At 45.0% G+C, this 17,059-nt stretch overlaps 1 protein-coding gene across 2 annotated transcripts in view; it reads left to right on the top strand.

Moving 5' to 3' along the window:
* The first annotated feature begins 506 nt into the window (after nucleotides 1-506).
* Nucleotides 507-17,059, top strand: part of MTHFD1 (methylenetetrahydrofolate dehydrogenase, cyclohydrolase and formyltetrahydrofolate synthetase 1) — a 46,013-nt gene continuing 29,460 nt past the window's right edge. The window contains exons 1-7 of one of the 2 annotated variants that reach the window (XM_062630720.1): nucleotides 507-636; nucleotides 10,135-10,219; nucleotides 12,529-12,588; nucleotides 13,292-13,345; nucleotides 13,743-13,879; nucleotides 14,025-14,125; nucleotides 15,673-15,809. In XM_062630720.1, coding sequence (XP_062486704.1) covers nucleotides 596-636; nucleotides 10,135-10,219; nucleotides 12,529-12,588; nucleotides 13,292-13,345; nucleotides 13,743-13,879; nucleotides 14,025-14,125; nucleotides 15,673-15,809 — 615 coding nt within the window. In that variant the 5' untranslated portion in view covers nucleotides 507-595. The remainder of the gene's footprint in view (nucleotides 637-10,134; nucleotides 10,220-12,528; nucleotides 12,589-13,291; nucleotides 13,346-13,742; nucleotides 13,880-14,024; nucleotides 14,126-15,672; nucleotides 15,810-17,059) is intronic. The other variant, XM_062630721.1, reaches the window with a different exon arrangement.

Genomic DNA, 17,059 nt, shown 5'->3' with positions numbered 1-17,059 from the left:
AGCCAGGCCCACCGCCAGCAGCCAGCCCCACAGCCAGCAGCCAGCTCCATAGCCAGCAGCCAGCTCCATAGCCAGCAGCCAGCTCCATAGCCAGCAGCCAGCTCCATAGCCAGCAGCCAGCTCCATAGCCAGCAGCCAGCTCCATAGCCAGCAGCCAGCTCCATAGCCAGCAGCCAGCTCCATAGCCAGCAGCCAGCTCCATAGCCAGCAGCCAGCTCCATAGCCAGCAGCCAGCCCCACCGCCTAAGCCACTCTCAGCAGAGCGGGGCAGGGCGCCGGAAAAACCGGGACCGGCGGCACTGTGACGCTTTGGCCGCCATTTCACCGCGCCGCTCTAACCCCCCCTCCTCACAGCAGCGGAACGCGAGCAACCGAACACATGGCACGACCTCCCCTGCCTCGAGAGCCCATAACCGCCCCTCAGCATCCCTCCCCTCCCTCCGCAGGGGCGGGGGCAGCGCTTGCGCGGTGGGTCCGGTGACCGCCGAAAGCGCGGGGGCACGTGTGGCGCGGAGGAGGTCAGCTGCGGGGCAGCGCATCTCGCAGACGCTCGGAGAGTACTGTCGTGCTCGGCCGCTGTTTTCCTGCCCTCGCTATGGCCCCTGCTGAGATCCTCAGCGGCAAGATAGTCTCCGCGTACGTACTCTCAGGGGCCCGCCCGTCTTTCCCGCCAAGAGCCCGGCGCTGCGTGGGGCTGGGGCTGCCTCGGGTGGGAGCCTGGGGGGAGCCGAGGGGATTTTTGCCCCTTGAGGTGGCTGAGATCGAGAAGGAGCCTGGTGTGGCTGTCGGGACGGAGGGGGGCAGCAGTGGAATGGGCCTGGGGTGGCCTTTGCTTTGGCTCTGCCAGGGGCAGAGGTTTAAAGATACCCTGAAGTTTTTTCACTAAGTTGTAGTCAAAGCTCACTTTTTGCGGCTGGAAATTGTGGGAGTTATTAAACAAAGGTAGCACTGAAGATCAGAAGAACGTAAAGTGCTGTCTGTACACACACACACACACACACACACACACACCCCCATCCCATCCAGAAGGCCAGGGGTGCCTCTGCTTGGTTCTCGGTGGCAGTGTGCAGCACCACCCCTGTAGGGTGGCTCAGGATCTCTGCACAGTGAGGTGTGAAGGTGCTAGCTGACATGCAGTCTTTATGGATTCATGCTAGGATGGTTTACAAGCGGGAGTTGGGAGCATGTGCTTTAAGTATGTGTTCATACCGTGCAGGCATTGGTCACTCCTTTTTATGGCAAAATACTTTAATGCATGTACTGGATAACATGAAGATGAATGTTCATGGGTGTCCTGCTAAAGCTATTTGGAAGATTTGGCAGACCCTAAAGGAAAAGGTTTTTTTTTCTGCTGTTCAGCTTTTACTTAGCTGGCAAGCCCTGAGTATAGGTGAGCCTGTGTTGTGGCTTTCAGTTTGTTTGCTCTTCCTGCTGCTACTTCACATGCACATCTGGTAAGAAAGCTAAATCCATTTCCCTACCCCTAGCAAAGTGCAGTGTTTAGCGAAGTATTGCCCTTTGCTAAACTGTTTGCCAAACATTGTTTGCACTGTTATGTTCTGTGCAAACAAGGTTTGGTTAGGTAGCTTTGTTCGGTATCCCCTGTCTATAACCAGGGAATTTGGACAGAAAGGGTAAATTTGAAATGGTCTAAAGAAATCTAGAAAAGTGGTTAGACCTAAGTGTGGGTATGCACAACAATCTACATCTGAGTGACAATGGAGCATTTCTGAAAAGTAGGCCTAATATGTCTTGAATCTGAATATTGATGATGAAAGAGTGCTTGTAAATTTTTTTACCCAGTAATTTTTGGGCTAGTTCCACTTGGGTATTGCAGTCTGGTTTTTGTGCTTCATCTTACACTGTTGGCAGTCTTTTTCCTACTGGAGTGCTTGAATGAGGCATGAGGAAATGTGCTATCCACCCCACAGATACCTGTCCATTTCTCCAGGCCCTCTAGAGAAACGCTGGTCCAGAGGATTTTCATTGGGAGCTCACCTCCTGGCCAAGAGTCTGCAGCAGCAAAAGCAGCAATAGGAGTGTGCTTTTTGTCCCTAGGAAATTTCAGCTGAATTGCCTGTTGTAGAAAGGGGGAATGTTTCTGGTTACATCAACTGTAGAATCTTTTCAGTGACTGTCTTGTAGAGGGTGGGTTTTGTTACTTTATCCTTTAGTCCAGAAAAGTGTTTGTAAGTCAGTCAAATATTAACAAATGAGGTGAATTGATGAAGTAGTGTTACAGCTACATAAATCTGTGTTTCTCTATGTGTGTTAAATCAAAACTCGTAAATATTGTGAACTTTCTTCTCCTGCCACCAAACATCTCTTCCCCCCAAAAAGGTGAAAAAATATTCTAATTCAGAGTCATATCAGTTATTTAAACAAAAATCAGGTAGACAGTGGCATTCGTATTTTTGTGAAACATGTAAAGAGAAGAAATACTTAGAGAGTGAGAGCTTCCTTGACTCTGTAAGGAAAACTTGATATAAAGCTAGTTCACACCTGGTAAGTCTTGGAAGGCTCAGAAAGGGTACAAAGAAAAATAGATGTTTTCAGTGGCTTTGAATGTTACCTGAAGATAGTAAGCTTGGTTATGTCGTGTATGGGAAGGAGAACATACAGGGCAGCAGACATTGTGTGGTGCTTAAGTTAATGCTTCTCTTGCTAAGGCTGCTTCTTTCAAGTAGAAGCAAACTCTTGTACCTGGAGAGTCTGCGTAATGTTGGAATAAAATGTTTGAGCTGACTAATTATGTCAGAGTGGCTTTCCTCTACTTCTCTGAGTGGCTGTTTAGTAATTCATCCTTAGATTTTGCTGCAAATTAAATTTGCCTCATTGCAAATGAGTTGCAAAAGGTGATGTACTGCACAACAGAACAGTGAACAAATTGCTAATAAGATGAAGAGAAACAGTGTTTCAAGTATGCAGGGTATGGAGCGCTGGAGGGAATCAAAATAGAGTATTCTCAACCTTTTGTTACTTTGTTCCCTTAAAGTAAAAATACTGTCTCTGAAAATACATACTCAAAGCCAAACATCATAGTGGCTCCTCTTTACAGCTTATGTTCACAGGAGTGAGTGTATTCAGTCATCATCTTAAGTAGCCCAGGTTTGGAAACCCCTGGCTTGGCCTGAATTGTTTGATGGCGCCAGGAATGTCTGAACATTCCTGGAGTGGATGAGCGGCTGATGTGTTGTGATGGCAGGGAAAACTTAACATACCTCCCAGCCCTTAGGGATAAGCCAGGTAGTGCGTTGAGTTTAAGGTACTGGATATAGCAATGATCACACTCAGCTTGTAACTGGAGGTAACTGCAGTAAAGACAACTGTTCAGCTTTTTTCAGACTGGGCCTCAGAAGTTTTTTCGGAGTTCCTGTTGAAACTGCAGCTAATTCTAGCCTGAACTAAAAAAAAATATTCTCATCTGTGAGATCTGTTTGCCATGTCCTACCCAGAATGTTTCAGGCATGCACTGACTGAAGTGTACCACACGTGGATGTGCTAAGTTAAAGCGGACTGTGTGGTCCAGTACTGCTCGTAGAAAGGGACAGAAACAGCCTGGTGTCATCTTCAGTATGGCTGTGTGTGTGCTCAACATCCAAGCCATTGCATATATGTAATCCCATAGGTGTGGTGGTGGGAGGCACTGACAATAGGAGCTATGGGAGACAAGAATCTCCTTTTACAGTAGAGCTGGAGGAGTATGGTTTGTCCTTTGTTGTTCTGGAAAATTCACGTAATGAGTTTAAATTCAGCCCACTGTTGCAGTCTAGAGAAAAAAAGGCTAACAGGTTCTTTAATCTTTGGATCTGGCTTTTGCACTGTATGCTTAGAGCCATGTCCTGTCCTTAACCTGTGTGGACCCTGGACCCTTGTTTGCACTGTGAGTTTGTAGAAGGGCACATAGGTCTTAGCGTCAGAGGGATTTTGGAGAAACAGACATGCAATTGCAAATTTGTGTCTGAAGACTTAAAAATGTTTTCATACAGCTAGTAAAAAGATGTTGATTTAACAATATGAACTTTTATCTTTGTGAAGACCTGAAGTCCACAATAGAATTTTGCAAACTGCATCACTAAATAGCTGCTGGCTTTCAAAGATTGTTTTGTAATGTATTCGTAAGTCTGCAGAGTTAAAACGGGATTTATTTTTCCCTTAATATTCTCTCAAACCTTTGCACCTGTGACTTTTGTGGTAACTAGAGAGCAATGGTACTTAACACTAGGTGGCTGTCTAACAAGTGATTCTTGATTTAAAGCTCCTAAAGCAAATCAGCACTGCTGTGTGTGTGAAGTTTCTTGAAGTGAACGAAGGTACTTTTCTGTAGCTGAAAGGGAAGTGAACTAGTGTCTAATTACAGAGAGTACAGCAGTGTAATATGTGAATAGTCATGGCTGCTGGGGGTAAAATCATGCCACTGCCCTGCTTCACAGAGGACAGAGAGAAACTACACCCTTGGGTGGGCTTGTTTCTCCTCCACGGAGAAGGCTGGATTGAAAGTAAAACCCAGACCTCAGACCCTTTCCAGTTGCCTGTCTAGTATCATAGAATCATAGAATAGTTAGGGTTGGAAAGGACCTTAAGATCATCTAGTTCCAACCCCCCTGCCGTGGGCAGGGACACCTAACGCTAAATCATATCACCCAAGGCCTCGTCCAACCTGGCCTTGAACACTGCCAGGGATGGAGCATTCACAACCTCCCTGGGCAACCTATTCCAGTGACTCACCACCCTAACAGGAAAGAATTTCCTCCTTATATCCAATCTAAACTTCCCCTGTTTAAGTTTTAACCCGTTACCCCTTGTCCTGTCACTACAGTCTCTAATGAAGAGTCCCTCTCCAGCATCCCTATAGGCCCCCTTCAGATACTGGAAGGCTGCTATGAGGTCTCCACACAGCCTTCTCCAGGCTGAACAGCTCCAACTTCCTCAGCCTGTCTTCATATGGGAGGTGCTCCAGTGCCCTGATCATCCTCGTGGCCCTTCTCTGGACTTGTTCCAACACTTCCATGTCCTTTTTATGTTGAGGACACCAGAACTGCACACAATACTCCAGGTGAGGTCTCACAAGAGCAGAGTAGAGGGGCAGGATCACCTCCTTTGACCTCCTGGTCACGCTCCTTTTGATGCAGCCCAGGATACGGTTGGCTTTCTGGGCTGCAAGCTCACGCTCATGTTCATTTTCTCATCAACCAGCACCCCCAAGTCCTTCTCCGCAGGGCTGCTCTGAATCTCTTCTCTGCCCAGCCTGTATCTGTGCCTGGGATTGCTCTGACCCAGGTGTAGGACCTTGCACTTGGCATGGTTAAACTTCACGAGGTTGGCATCAGCCCACCTCACAAGCGTATCAAGGTCCCTCTGGATGGCATTCCTTCCCTTCAGGGTATCAACTGAACCACACAGCTTGGTGTCATCAGCAAACTTGCTGAGGGTGCACTCAATCATAATTTATGATGCAGTAGAGCTCTCATATGTTTTGTGTTTGTTTGCATTTCTTTTTGCTTGTAGGCGACAAATCAGTGATGTGCTTTCCTTACTGGAACACCAGAGACTGTTGTCAGAAATAGCTCCTTCAAAGAGCTGGCCCGCAGGACCAGGACGCACGCACAGGACATGTGCAGTAGGCTTCTGATGCTCCTTGAGATCATTGCGTTGCTGTTATGTGCTGCTTGTGAGCTCAGGCCCTGTTGTGTCTGCTGCTGTAGATTTGGTGCCTTCCCTGGGGCCTTGCAGCAGGAGTGTAAGGAGAGGCAGTTGATTTTGCTACCCAGCAGATTTAACTTTTGTCACTTCAGCATGAAGAATTGCTAGGACAGGGCTTGCTGTAACATTGTTTTCTGAACTCATCAGCTAGTCGTAGTGTCAGGTGTTTTACAGAGGTGATAGCTAAAGGAAGCCTAGAAACTACTATTTCTTAAACAAGGTTGAAAACAAGCTCTTTTACTGAAGCTTGTTAAGCAACTTTGTACAGCTTGGCTAGACACACACACCTAAAAGTACTCTGAACCCTCTCCTCAGGTACAGTGGAGCTCTGACCATGTGATTTGGGATGCAGCAGGAGAGATACATGATTTGGGATGTAGCAGGAGGCTGTGATTTACCCTGAGGCAGAGCTTAGAACAGCCTTAGGGCTGCTTCTGGCTGGGCCAGCTGCAACTGTCCCTTGGGATCAGTGCTGCTGGGTTGCAGCAGAGCTGTATGCTGCTCGCATTTCCCTTTTTGCCTCTTGCATTTGTGATTTGGAGCTCATAGTTGAAGGGTAGACTTGACTTCACTGGCTGTCATCTTGGAATTTTCCTGTATAGCAGGAATTGCAGCCTTCCAGCTGGCATCAGCTACTTACTCTGTCCCTGTACCCTTGCTCTTTGCATTTTTAATGAACTGGCACCAACAGCACCTCCTCCAGTCTGGGGAGACCTTGTGATACTGATTTGAGGGTGGGTGAACATAAGGAAACCATCTGTGTCTGAACCCATAGGGTGTTTGGATTTGCTGAGTGTGATGGTAGTGCCTTCTCATCTCTGAGAATAGTGGGTGGGACATGGGCTGGAGGTCACATGGAGAAGGACAGACCTGTCAAGCCTCTAATGGTGTCCTGTGAGCTTTGCTTATGTTTCTTTTGCTTCTAAGTACATTTGCAGTCAAGTGCTACCATCTCCTTCCAGCTCTGTGAGCCCATGAGATGGGCACAATTGGTCAGTTCTCTCTGAATCCTGACTGCCTCTTGTGTGTAGACAGACCAGTGGTGCTAGGCTGCACCTGAGCTTTTGGGAGAATTTTAAATTTGAAAAACCACAACAGCCTGGCACTGGGGCCACTTTCCTACCACCTTCCCAGGTGGAGAATCATGCTCATGGCCCAGACAGAGAAGCTGGAGTGCAAGGCTAGGGAGGGTGGTGACAGTGGCTTTTGAGCTGTCTGTGGCTAATATATTGGTGATGGATACTTGCTATTTCTAAAACATTACAGAGTGAACTGACATCTGAGCTAGATTAACTCATCAGTGAATCCTCTCATGCTTCCCTTCAAAGTTGTGTTTTAATAATTGTACCTTTAAACTTCTTTTTCCTAAAGGCATGATCTGAGCTGTGTAGAAGGGTTTAGCTAATTTTCCTCACAGCTTCTCCTCTGTCATAGAATCATTAGGGTTGGAAAGGACCTTAAGATCATCTAGTTCCAACCCCCCTGCCGTGGGCAGGGACACCTAACGCTAAATCATATCACCCAAGGCCTCGTCCAACCTGGCCTTGAACACTGCCAGGGATGGAGCATTCACAACCTCCCTGGGCAACCTATTCCAGTGACTCACCACCCTAACAGGAAAGAATTTCCTTCTTATATCCAATCTAAACTTCCCCTGTTTAAGTTTTAACCCGTTACCCCTTGTCCTGTCACTACAGTCTCTAATGAAGAGTCCCTCTCCAGCATCCCTATAGGCCCCCTTCAGATACTGGAAGGCTGCTATGAGGTCTCCACACAACCTTCTCTTCTCCAGGCTGAACAGCTCCAACTTCCTCAGCCTGTCTTCATACGGGAGGTGCTCCAGTCCCCTGATCATCCTCATGGCCCTCCTCTGGACTTGTTCCAACAGTTCCACGTCCTTTTTATGTTGAGGACACCAGAACTGCACACAATACTCCAGGTGAGGTCTCACAAGAGCAGAGTAGAGGGGCAGGATCACCTCCTTCGACCTCCTGGTCACGCTCCTTTTGATGCAGCCCAGGATACGGTTGGCTTTCTGGGCTGCAAGCGCACACTGAAGCCGGCTCATGTTCATTTTCTCATCAACCAGCACCCCCAAGTCCTTCTCCACAGGTCTGCTCTGAATCTCTTCTCTGCCCAACCTGTAGCTGTGCCTGGCATTGCTCCAACCCAGGTGTAGGACTTGCACTTGGCATGGTTAAACTTCATGAGGTTGGCATCAGCCCACCTCACAAGCATGTCAGGGTCCCTCTGGATGGCATTCCTTCCCTCCAGCGTATCAGCCGAGCCACACAGCTTGGTGTCATCAGCAAACTTGCTGAGGGCACACTCAATCCCACTGTCCATGTCGGTGACAAAGATGTTGAACAAGACCGGTCCCAACACCTATCCCTGAGGGACACCACTCCTTACTGGTCTCCAGCTGGACATTGAGCCATTGACCACAACTCTTTGCGTGTGGCCATCCAGCCAGTTCTTTATCCACCGAGTGGTCCATCCATCAAATTGATGTCTCTCCAATTTAGAGACAAGGATGTCGTGTGGGACAGTGTTGAATGCTTTACACAAGTCCAGGTAGATAGTCAACTGCTCTACCCCTGTCCATCAGTTCTGTAGCCCCATCATAGAAGGCCACCAAACTGGTCAGGCAGGATTTCCCCTTAGTGAAGCCATGCTGGCTGTCACCAAGCACCTTGTTGATTTTCATGTGCCTTAGCATGCCTTCCAGGAGAATCTGCTCCAAGATTTTGCCAGGCACAGGGGTGAGACTGACTGGTCTGTAATTCCCCGGGTCATCCATTTTCCCCTTCTTGAAAATGGGGGTTATATTTCCCTTTTTCCAGTCATCGGGAACTTCACCTGACTGCCACGATTTCTCAAATATGATGGACAGCAGCTTCGCAACTTCATTCACCAGCTCCTTCAGGACCCGCGGTTGGATCTCATCAGGTCCCATGGACTTGTGCACGTTCAGGTTCTTAAGATGGTCTCGAACCAGTTCCTCTCCTACAGTGGGCCCAAGGTCTTCATTCTCACAGTCCCTGCATCGGCCTTCCAAGGCTTGGGTGGTGCAGTCAGAGCCTTTGGCAGTGAAGAACCTCAGCCTTCTCCAAATCCTGGGTAGCCAGTTCTCCTGAGAGCTTCCTGAGCTAGCTTCTCCCTAGTCTGTTTTTTATTTGCTATGTACCTGTAGAATCCCTTCCTGTTATCTTTAATACTGCTAGCTAAGTTTAATTCTAACTGAGCCTTAGCTTTCCTAACCTGCTCCCCAGCTTCTCGGACAACATCCCTGTACTCTTCCCATGCCACCTGTCCTTGCTTCCGCTTATTATAAGCCTCTTTTTTTCATTTGAATTTTCCTCAGCAGCTCCTTATTCATCCAAGCAGGTCTCCTGGCCCTCCTGCTGCACTTCCTTCTAGTTGGGATGCAACAGTCCTGAGCTTGCAGCAGGTGGTCCTTGAATATCAACCAACAGTCTTGCCCCCCTCTGCTCTCTAGGGCTGTATCCCGTGGAACCTTCCGAAGCAGGTTCCTGAAGAGGCCAAAGTCTGTCCACCTCCCATTCTCTTTCTTGCTCCCATGGAAAAATCTTTGTCTTGTTTGGAAACCGTTGGGCTGGGGGCATTTTCTCACATGCATGTTGGCAACCTCAGAAGCAGGCAGGAGGCAGGAAGGTGGGTGTAGGACTGCAGCCTATCCAGCTTGGTTAGGCCAAGCAGGCAGGAAATAGAAACACATAGTATTGACCAACTGAGAGAGGTGTATCTGCAGGTACCTTCCGTTTGTTTAGCTATTTTACAGTTTTGCCACTATAGATCTATCATGCTTTACCAGGACAGCATATGTGACACCATTGACTAGTGCTTGTGGAAAACAGGTAGATTTGTTATGGCATATGTGGAAAGAGGATGTGTTTCTGAAATCCCAGGAATTTCCATGACAAATTTTGGTTAGTTTTTTTGTTTGGGGAGGATGTGTTTCTGAAATCCCAGGAATTTCCGTGACAAATTTTGGTTAGTTTTTTTGTTTGGGGAGGATGTGTTTCTGAAATCCCAGGAATTTCCATGACAAATTTTGGTTAGTTTTTTTGTTTGGGGTTGTTGGTTTTGTTTTTTTCTTTTGACTTGTGTCCTATGAGGTGGAAAAGAGGAGGGTGAAGAAGCACAAAGTAGAATTATTTAAAAAAAAAGCACCAAAACAACATAAACCCCAGAAGATGTTAAGTAAGTTTGAAACTTCCAAAGTGCCTGAAGAGACTTATGGACGTTAACCTTCTTTGGAGGTTGCTGGGACCCAAGTACTTGGGAATAAGTACATACTTACCAGTCTGCCTACATGTCATCTTTTCAGTTCCTGACTTACTACTGTATGAGAATTCAGCTGCTTGATTAACTTCAGCCTTGTTTGTTTGTTTGTTTTCCCCTTTTCAGACAAGTGAGAGAGAGACTAAAGCAGCAAGTTGTTGAGATGAAAGAGAAATTTCCAGGCTTCAGACCAGGACTTGCAATTTTGCAGGTATTGTTTTCTTTAATGACAACTACAGAAAATCTATTGCAATGGTAAGTGCACAGCTGGTGAGCTTCATCAAAGTTGCTTTGCACAGATAACAGTTAAAAGGAACAGAAGAGCGGAGTTCCCCTGAAGGATAGTATCACAATTCTGAGATGACTTTTCCCCAGGTACTGAGGCCTGGAAACAATTTGGGGGATTTTTGCTGTTTTTTCTTTATTAAATCAGACCCTTGCAGTTGTGTTTGAGCATGTGTGTTTGTGGAATGGTGAAAGTAGGCTTCTTGCCTATTAAGAAGAAGCAGTGCTTGTAGACTCTATTCCAAGTCTTTGCATTTCTGTGAGCCACGAAGTCTGTCAGCTTTCAGAAACGTGTTTGTACCAGAAATCTCTGAAATGTGTTTATTACAGGGTTTGTTATGCTGTTAAATCGGAACATGGAGAGACAAGGGGGTGGGGGGAACCAATCAAAACCACCTTTGGCCAAGAAGGCTTTGAGTGTGGGGGATGGAGCAAAATCCTGTTTCTGAATTTGATGTCAATCAGAAGTGTAAGTGCTAGAGTCCACACAGAAACACTTGCGGAGAAAACAGGTACTTGTCAGTACAAGGGTTGGGCCCGTATTTGGCAGAATTAAGGTGATTTGTTTGGGTTTTGTTTTTTTTTTAGCTTGTAGCTATAAAAATTGGAAATTCTTTATGCTTAGATCAGGTGGTAACTAGCAGTAGGAAGTGTCGTGTAAAAAGAAGGAACTGTGGCCACAGAGCATTGACGGATTGTAAATGGCTGGTTAGAGAAGTGTCTTCTGTCCTTATTCAGTATTCTAGGCTTCTGAAGAGCTCTTGATACCTGTCTCTGGATTCTGGTGCAAAGACCACTGTAGTCCATAAAGACCATGCTCCTCTTGAATGCCGTGAGCAAACTTGTCTGTGGTTTGGGGTTTTTCTGCTTTTCTTTTACATTAGTTTTAAAAAGATAATCTCTACAGAAAACTTGTCTTCAGGTGTTTAGAAAAAAGGAGGAAAGTCTTTTAAAATTTAGTAAGGGACACTTTGATGGAAGTTGCTGAACTGATGACCTTGTGAATTGCCTTAAAAAATAGCTGTCTTATGATGTTGGATTTTTTTTCTTGGTTGGCCTTTGTTCTCTTCAGTCTTGGGTTGTCTCAGAGTCCTTTACAACCTCTTTCCTTTTTGGCTTTCTGGCACTTTTGTAAGCTACCAAACAGTCTGGGCTTGGCATTCATCTCCTAATAAAGATACTCTCAGCTGTCTATTTTTCAGTTAAGTTAGGAAATTAGCTGTTTCTGATATGTAGTACCTCACACAAGACATGCTCTTTTCTTGAGAGGTATCTGGTGTCCTCTGAGATCAAAGAATTTTTTTGTCCATAGTCAGGAATGACCTCTTTCACAAAATATATGTGGTCTGTTGACTGACGTTTCCTGATCCCTGCACTCTTTTCTGCCCTGTCTGAGGCATACCTTTTCCTAAACCTAACAGGCTTGAAAGGGGAGATAGCCCCTTTGTCTAACATTAGGGAAGAAGAACCAGTGTATGCTGAGTGACCAGGTAATGCAGTCACACCTGTAGTTTGTAATCTGTGTGAGCACCAGGGATAGTCCTCAAGTATCAGGGAATGGGGTTTCAAGAGTTTGCTTATCAGCTTTTTCTTTATTTGCCTCTCATTTTCATATGGTTACAAGGAATATTACTTTAACAAAACATACTGAATAATGCAAGGAGTCTTCTGAAATGCAGCTGTACTGTAAGCACCCAGTACTGTAAAAAAACTACAGGCATTTGCTCCACTTGCTGCTTTCTCTTTGTGCATTGCTTTGTTCTCGTTTTGGTGTTTTTTGTTTGCCAGGAAAATTCTCAAAGTTTGAAACAGTAGTGGAAGAATTTGCTCCATAAAGGCACATGTATGTGCATAAAATTAAGTTTCCTGGATATCAGAGAGGCCCAACTTTTCTGAGCGCCTTAATCCAATAATTGAATGTTACCAATGCCTGCTGATCATGTTAATTAGCTAGAGATTTAACTTTCTCAGATGAGATGGCAGGTAGTATTTTCTGCTTTGGAGAGCGCTGTGTTCATAAGGTTTTTCAACAGGGAAAATGGTGTTTATGGAGGAAATCAGAACTCTTTCCTGTTAGCTTCGCATGCTTAAAGCCTCTACCAGTGTGTTTTAAAGTTACTCAAGAATACCTCTGCCATCTTGGTGTACCTCAAAGGAAGCTAAGGGTCAGGCCCATCTCAGCCTGCATCTGGGTCTCTATTCTGCAACATGACTCAACTGTCTTTTCATCCTTAGGTTGGAAATCGGGATGATTCAAACCTTTACATTAATATGAAGCTGAAGGCTGCTGCTGAGGTAATGCCAACCTCTTAATATTTCTTTTTACCTTCCCACAGTAGGTCCAATCTCAATATGAAAACACAGATGCAAATCAAATAGTTTTGTCTAAGCTTTGCCTGTATTGGAGAAACTAGTGTTGGCCTGAATTCTTTGTTGTAAGTAGTGTAGGTGTGTAACCTGATGTGTAGCAAAGTGGGGTATTCCAGTAACAACAGTGTGGGCTGGTGCCACTTCTTGTGGGATCATCTCCTAGATTACATGTGTCTGAAGTGCTGATGCTCTGTCTTTCCTGACCTGTCACCATGTGCTTATATTTCCTGAATGTCTTGTAACTGAAGTTGCCTTGCATCTGTCACCAAGTGGTATGTTACATGCTATAGCAGGGCTGGGAATGTAGATGAGTCCCTGTTTCCCTGTGTGATATCTAGCATCTTCTTTACTGGCATTTCAAGGCAGTATGCTGTCAAGTTCAGATTATGTTCATGTCAAAAGGTGAATAGGACAGTTGAAGTATGGAATGATCTATATAGGCAAAGCACTAATCTTTCTTCTTTCATTGATAGTATTTCCAAATAATAGGACTGTAGCCACAGGAACAGGAGATAGACCTGGGAAATGTGACAGAATGTAGCTGTGACTGGGCTGGACTGGGATAATAGCCACATCAACCCCTGATGTCAATTCAGAAATCATATAATTTTGGTATTCTCATTTGCAGATTGGGATCAGTGCCAATCACATAAAACTGCCAAACACAGCAACAGAAGCTGATGTAAGTAGTTATAGCCAGTAATGAAAAAATACATAACACTGGTGTTGAGCTCAATAGGTGAACTTACGTTTGTCCTCTCATTTTATATGAAAAAGAGACTACTTGCCTGTAGATATTAACTAATAAAAAACACAGCTGCAACCTGCTGAGGGTTTTGATGTGGGTTTTTTTTTAATTATTATTATTTTTTAGCTTTTAATTTAAAACACTACAACATAAAATTTAGACTTTAACAGGTATTTTTGAAAAAGTAAAAAAATATGAGTCATTATATTTTTGGGTGGAAAAACTAAACTTCTTGTGTGTATCTTTTAATCCAGATAGGATTATGTTTTTTTTATTTACATCAGTCATATTTCAGTTTATCGGCCATTGCATTTTTGGTCTTTACTTGTAGGTCCTCAAGTGCATTGCCTCTTTGAATGGAGACCCTGCTGTTCATGGCTTTATAGTGCAGCTGCCACTTGACTCTGATAAACCCATCAATACAGAAAAAATAACCAATGCTGTTGCACCTGAGAAGGATGTAGATGGGTAAACTGACCTCACCCTTGGAGAGCATGACAGGCACTCCAGAAAGAAAACCTTTTTTTTTTGGTTTTTTTTTTTTCCCTTCAAACAGTGATAATGAGGCTGGGAATCTTACTTGGCCTTTATTCTTTATTCTTTCAAAATGCAGCTTAAGTAGCATCAATGCTGGGAAACTCTCTAGAGGGGACCTTGGAGACTGCTTTATTCCCTGTACACCAAAAGGATGCATGGAACTTATCAGACAGACAGGTAAGGAGGCTGTCCTGGGTTCAGCAGTAGCAGTCATTTTTCTCCTCCTTGGTAGCTGGTGTAGTGCAGTGTTTTGACTTTCAGCTCGGGAACAGAGCTGATAACAAGCGATGTTTTGGTTTGGCCAAGGACTTTGTGAGCCTCATGCTCTGCCAGGGAGGAGGGGAAGCCAGGAGGAAGTAGAGACAGGACACCTGACCCAAACTGACCAAAGAGGTATTCCATACCACAGCACGTCATGCCCAGGATGTAACTGGGAGTTAGCCGGAAGGGCTGAGAGACTGCAGGGTTGGAGGAGGTATCGGTCAGAGCTTGGTCGGGCTGGGGGGGGGCGAGTTATCGGTTGGCTGGTGGTGAGATGTTGTATTCTCTTCCCTTGTTATTTCCTTTATCATTATTATCATTGGTGGTAGCAGTAGTGATTTGTGTTATACCTTAGTTACTAAACTGTTCTTATCTCAACCCGTGGGAGTTGCATTCTTTTCGATTCTCCTCTCCGTCCCTCCGAGAGCAGGGGGAGGGCAAGAAAGGGGGGGAAGTGAGTGAACGAGTTACCTGACTGGGTTTAAACCACGACAGAGGCTTCCATCCATTATTCATGAGTGCAGTAGTCTTCAATAAGAGGATAAATTATGCACATTGCAAGGCTGTGCTTCACATCAAAACTTTTGTTGAGATGCCGCATGTCATCTCTGCCTTTTCAGATAGTAAAAGAACTGGTTTTAAAGTGGTCCTTCCTTCCTTCCTCCCTCCCAACTCCAATTCCCTGTCACACACAACCGAGAAGAAAAATAGATCCTTGTCCGGAGTTCAGCTATAACAGTTATTTTCTCTTTCCTAGTAGCTGGTGCAATGCTGTGGTTTTGGATTTAGTCTGAGAACAAACTGGTAACACACCATTGTTTTAGTCATTGCTAAGTAATGCTTACCCTGGTCAAGGACTTTTCAGTCTCATGCTCTGCCAGTGAGGAGGGGCACAAGAAGCCGGGAGGAAGCAGAGAAAGGACACCTGACCTGAACTAGCCAAAGGGGTATTCCATACCACAGCAGGTCATGCTCACTGTATAAACTGGGGGGGAGTCACCCGAAAGGCCAGATTGCTGCTCGGGTTGAGCTGCGTATCAGTCAGCAGCTGGTGAGCAATTGCATTGCGCATCGCTTGTGTTTATTGGTTTTGGTTTGGTTTTTTTTTTTCTTTTGTTTCCGTTTTAAGTTTTATATTCTCTCCCCGTGTTATTTCCCTTATCATTATTCTTATTAGCAGTAGTAGTTTTGTATTATACTTTTAGTTATTTGGACTGTTCTTATCTCAGCCTGTGGGATTTATATTCTTTCAGTTCTCCTCCCCATCCCTCTGGGAACTGATGGAGGGTGGAAGGGAAGAAGGGAGGGAGTGACTGCATGGTTCTGAATTACTGGCTGTGGCTTAAACCACAACTATCCTGAAGTACCAGAGCCAGACTTAAACTGACCAAAAGACTCCAGAGCTGTTTGGGTTAGTTTGTACTAGGATGCACAATGACCTATTTTTACTTTCTGTGGTGCAGGCATCCAGGTTGCAGGAAAAAGGGCTGTAGTGGTTGGTCGCAGTAAGATTGTTGGTGCTCCCATGCATGATCTGCTGCTCTGGAATCATGCAACTGTAACCACTTGCCATTCAAAGACCTCAACACTGGCAGAGGAGGTAAGAACAGGCTGGATGCATGAGTCTGTTAGTTACCTGCTGCAAGCCAGTGCTGTCTGCACATCCCTGCTTGGTGTATTTCTACCAAGTCATTAGGTCTGGCTCGTCTTTCGTCTGAATCAGTTTGCCAGTTCTGTTCATTGCATGGCTGTGTGAATACTTACACTGGAATAGGATCTTGGTTATTTTTGGCCCTTAATTAGAGAGGTTTAATTATAACAGTAAAATTCTTATTTTTACTTTCTTTGGGCAAGTGCTGAGAATTTAAACATCCCTTCCTCCATGTAGTGGCCTGCAAGACAACATGTTTGGTTTTGGCTTTTTGGGGGTTGTTTTCTTCCCAGAAGGGCCAGGTACTCTTTTGCTCTAATGGCTGGAAAATGCTTTCTTCAAGTTTGGTTTTTTTTCCCAGTCTATTTTCTATGACTGTGAGTTGGTACCATTTTCCTCTCTAGCAGTGAGAATGACAGAAATAGTGTGTTGCTGTGCTGCCACCTACTTGGATTTCATAGAGCAATCAACACTGCCAGGCTCTGTAGGCAAGTATTAAAGCTGAAAAGGGGGTAGGTGTATTTGAATATAACTCACAAAGATCAGAAATACTGCAATGCTTCATGCCACTAAGCTGCTGTTCAATAAGACTGTCATTAGGTTAATTAACAATTGAAGTACTAATTCTTAATGAAATCTTAAAAATAATTTATCAACCTTGAAGATAAAAAGAGAAACTTCCAAGGGATATCAACTTCCTAAGCAAACATGAATGAAGCAGTGCAGGAACTGATGAGCTTTAATCAGTGTCTTCAGCACCAGCTTTGTGACCAAATCTGTCAAATTTCCTGAGTACTGTCTGATCAAATATTAGTGCTGAATTACAGTCAGCTTCCTTGGAGTTGTATGTTACACAATCCTGGACGTAAAAGTCTCAAGACAAGTGAAGTGACACTTAAGAGTTCACTTCAGGGTGAACGTGCAGGGATTGTTCTTGGCTGCTGACTGAGGAGTGCTGGTTATATTTCTAGCATTGAAAAGAGCAACTGAATATGTAGGATATTTGAAGGGAGGAAGATAAGAATATGGAGAAGGCTTTAATTTTATCTAAAAGTAGTCTGTATGGTCCACTTGGGAATCATGGAGGAGTTCAAAGGAGGTTCAAAGGAAGCGTTGACTAGCAGTCATTCAAGGTAGGGGTGTGAAAATAGGCCATAATTTCTGATCACAGGAATTTGTCCATGCCAAGGAACTGCTAG

The sequence above is a fragment of the Pezoporus occidentalis genome, unplaced genomic scaffold (genome assembly GCF_034315485.1).
Source record: "Pezoporus occidentalis ecotype Australia unplaced genomic scaffold, CSIRO_AGI_Poc_V1 ctg36, whole genome shotgun sequence".
Lineage (NCBI taxonomy): Eukaryota > Metazoa > Chordata > Aves > Psittaciformes > Psittacidae > Pezoporus > Pezoporus occidentalis.
This window is presented reverse-complemented; position numbering and strand designations above follow the sequence as displayed.